Genomic DNA, 1,063 nt, shown 5'->3' with positions numbered 1-1,063 from the left:
GTACGACGTCTGGTTGAAGACGGGCGCGTTGTCATTCACGTCGGAGATGTCCACGGTGAACGTGCGGCTGCTGCTCAGACGAGGAGACCCTGCATCTGCTGCCGTGACGATTACACTGTAACGTGCTGTTTTCTCCCGGTCCAACGCGCTCACGGTCACCAGCTCGTAGTAGTTCTTAAAGGCTGGCCGGAGGGAGAAGGGCAGCTGTTCTTCGAGGGCACAGCTGATCTCCCCATTCACACCGGAATCCTGATCCCTGACATCAAAGAGTGCGACCACAGTGCCAGGTGCTGCATTCTCAGGGATTGGGCTGTTGAAGGAACTGACCACGATCTCTGGTGCATTGTCATTCACATCCATCACCTCCACCACTACCTTGCACATGGCTGAAAGGCCCCCTCCGTCCACTGCCCTCAAACTGAGTTCATATTTCTGCATTGTCTCAAAATCCAGACTTTTCATGACTCGAATTTCACCACTCTTGGGGTCAAGTGTAAAATCCGAATATGTGTGTCCTCCTGATTGTGTAATTTCATATGTAATGTCACCATTTATTCCATCATCTGCATCATTAGCCACCACTCTGAGAACCACTGAACCCTCGGGAGCATTTTCCAAGACATGCCCAATGAACACTTTCTGTGTGAAGATGGGAGCATTGTCATTTACATCCAGAACTATGATGTGGATTTGAGTGGTTCCAGTCGTGGGTGGAGAGCCACCATCAGCAGCAACGAGAGTGAAATCTACTTCTGGCTGCCCTTCTCTATCCAGAGGCTTTTGCAAAACAAGGTCGACATGCATCTCACTCTCACTTTGAGTCTGATAGGAAACAGTGAAGAACTCGTTCTCAGGAAGGATGCTGTAAGCCTGGATGTCATTGCTGCCTACGTCCGGGTCCTGAGCAGCCTCCACAGGGAAACGGGAGCCCGGGTCGCTGGTTTCCAGAATCTTAAAAGTCACCCGTTCGTCTGGGAAGACCGGCGAGTGGTCATTGATGTCCTCCACGGACACCTCAATGGGAAAGAACTGCAGCGGGTCGGCGAGCAGCAGCTCGAAGGCG

At 51.9% G+C, this 1,063-nt stretch overlaps 1 protein-coding gene across 1 annotated transcript; it reads right to left on the bottom strand.

Moving 5' to 3' along the window:
• Positions 1–3: 3 nt before the first annotated feature.
• Positions 4–1,059, bottom strand: LOC104917301 (protocadherin beta-15-like; the record flags this gene model as incomplete). The annotated part of the gene is made up of 1 exon (XM_010728485.1): positions 4–1,059. A coding segment is annotated over one exon (1,056 nt), but the record flags the coding sequence as incomplete, so codon positions are not given.
• Between the last annotated feature and the right edge of the window lie 4 nt (positions 1,060–1,063).

The sequence above is a fragment of the Meleagris gallopavo genome, unplaced genomic scaffold, assembly GCF_000146605.3.
Source record: "Meleagris gallopavo isolate NT-WF06-2002-E0010 breed Aviagen turkey brand Nicholas breeding stock unplaced genomic scaffold, Turkey_5.1 ChrUn_random_deg7180001272892, whole genome shotgun sequence".
NCBI lineage: Eukaryota > Metazoa > Chordata > Aves > Galliformes > Phasianidae > Meleagris > Meleagris gallopavo.
Note: the sequence above shows the minus strand (reverse complement) of the source record. Positions and strands in the feature narration are given on the sequence as shown.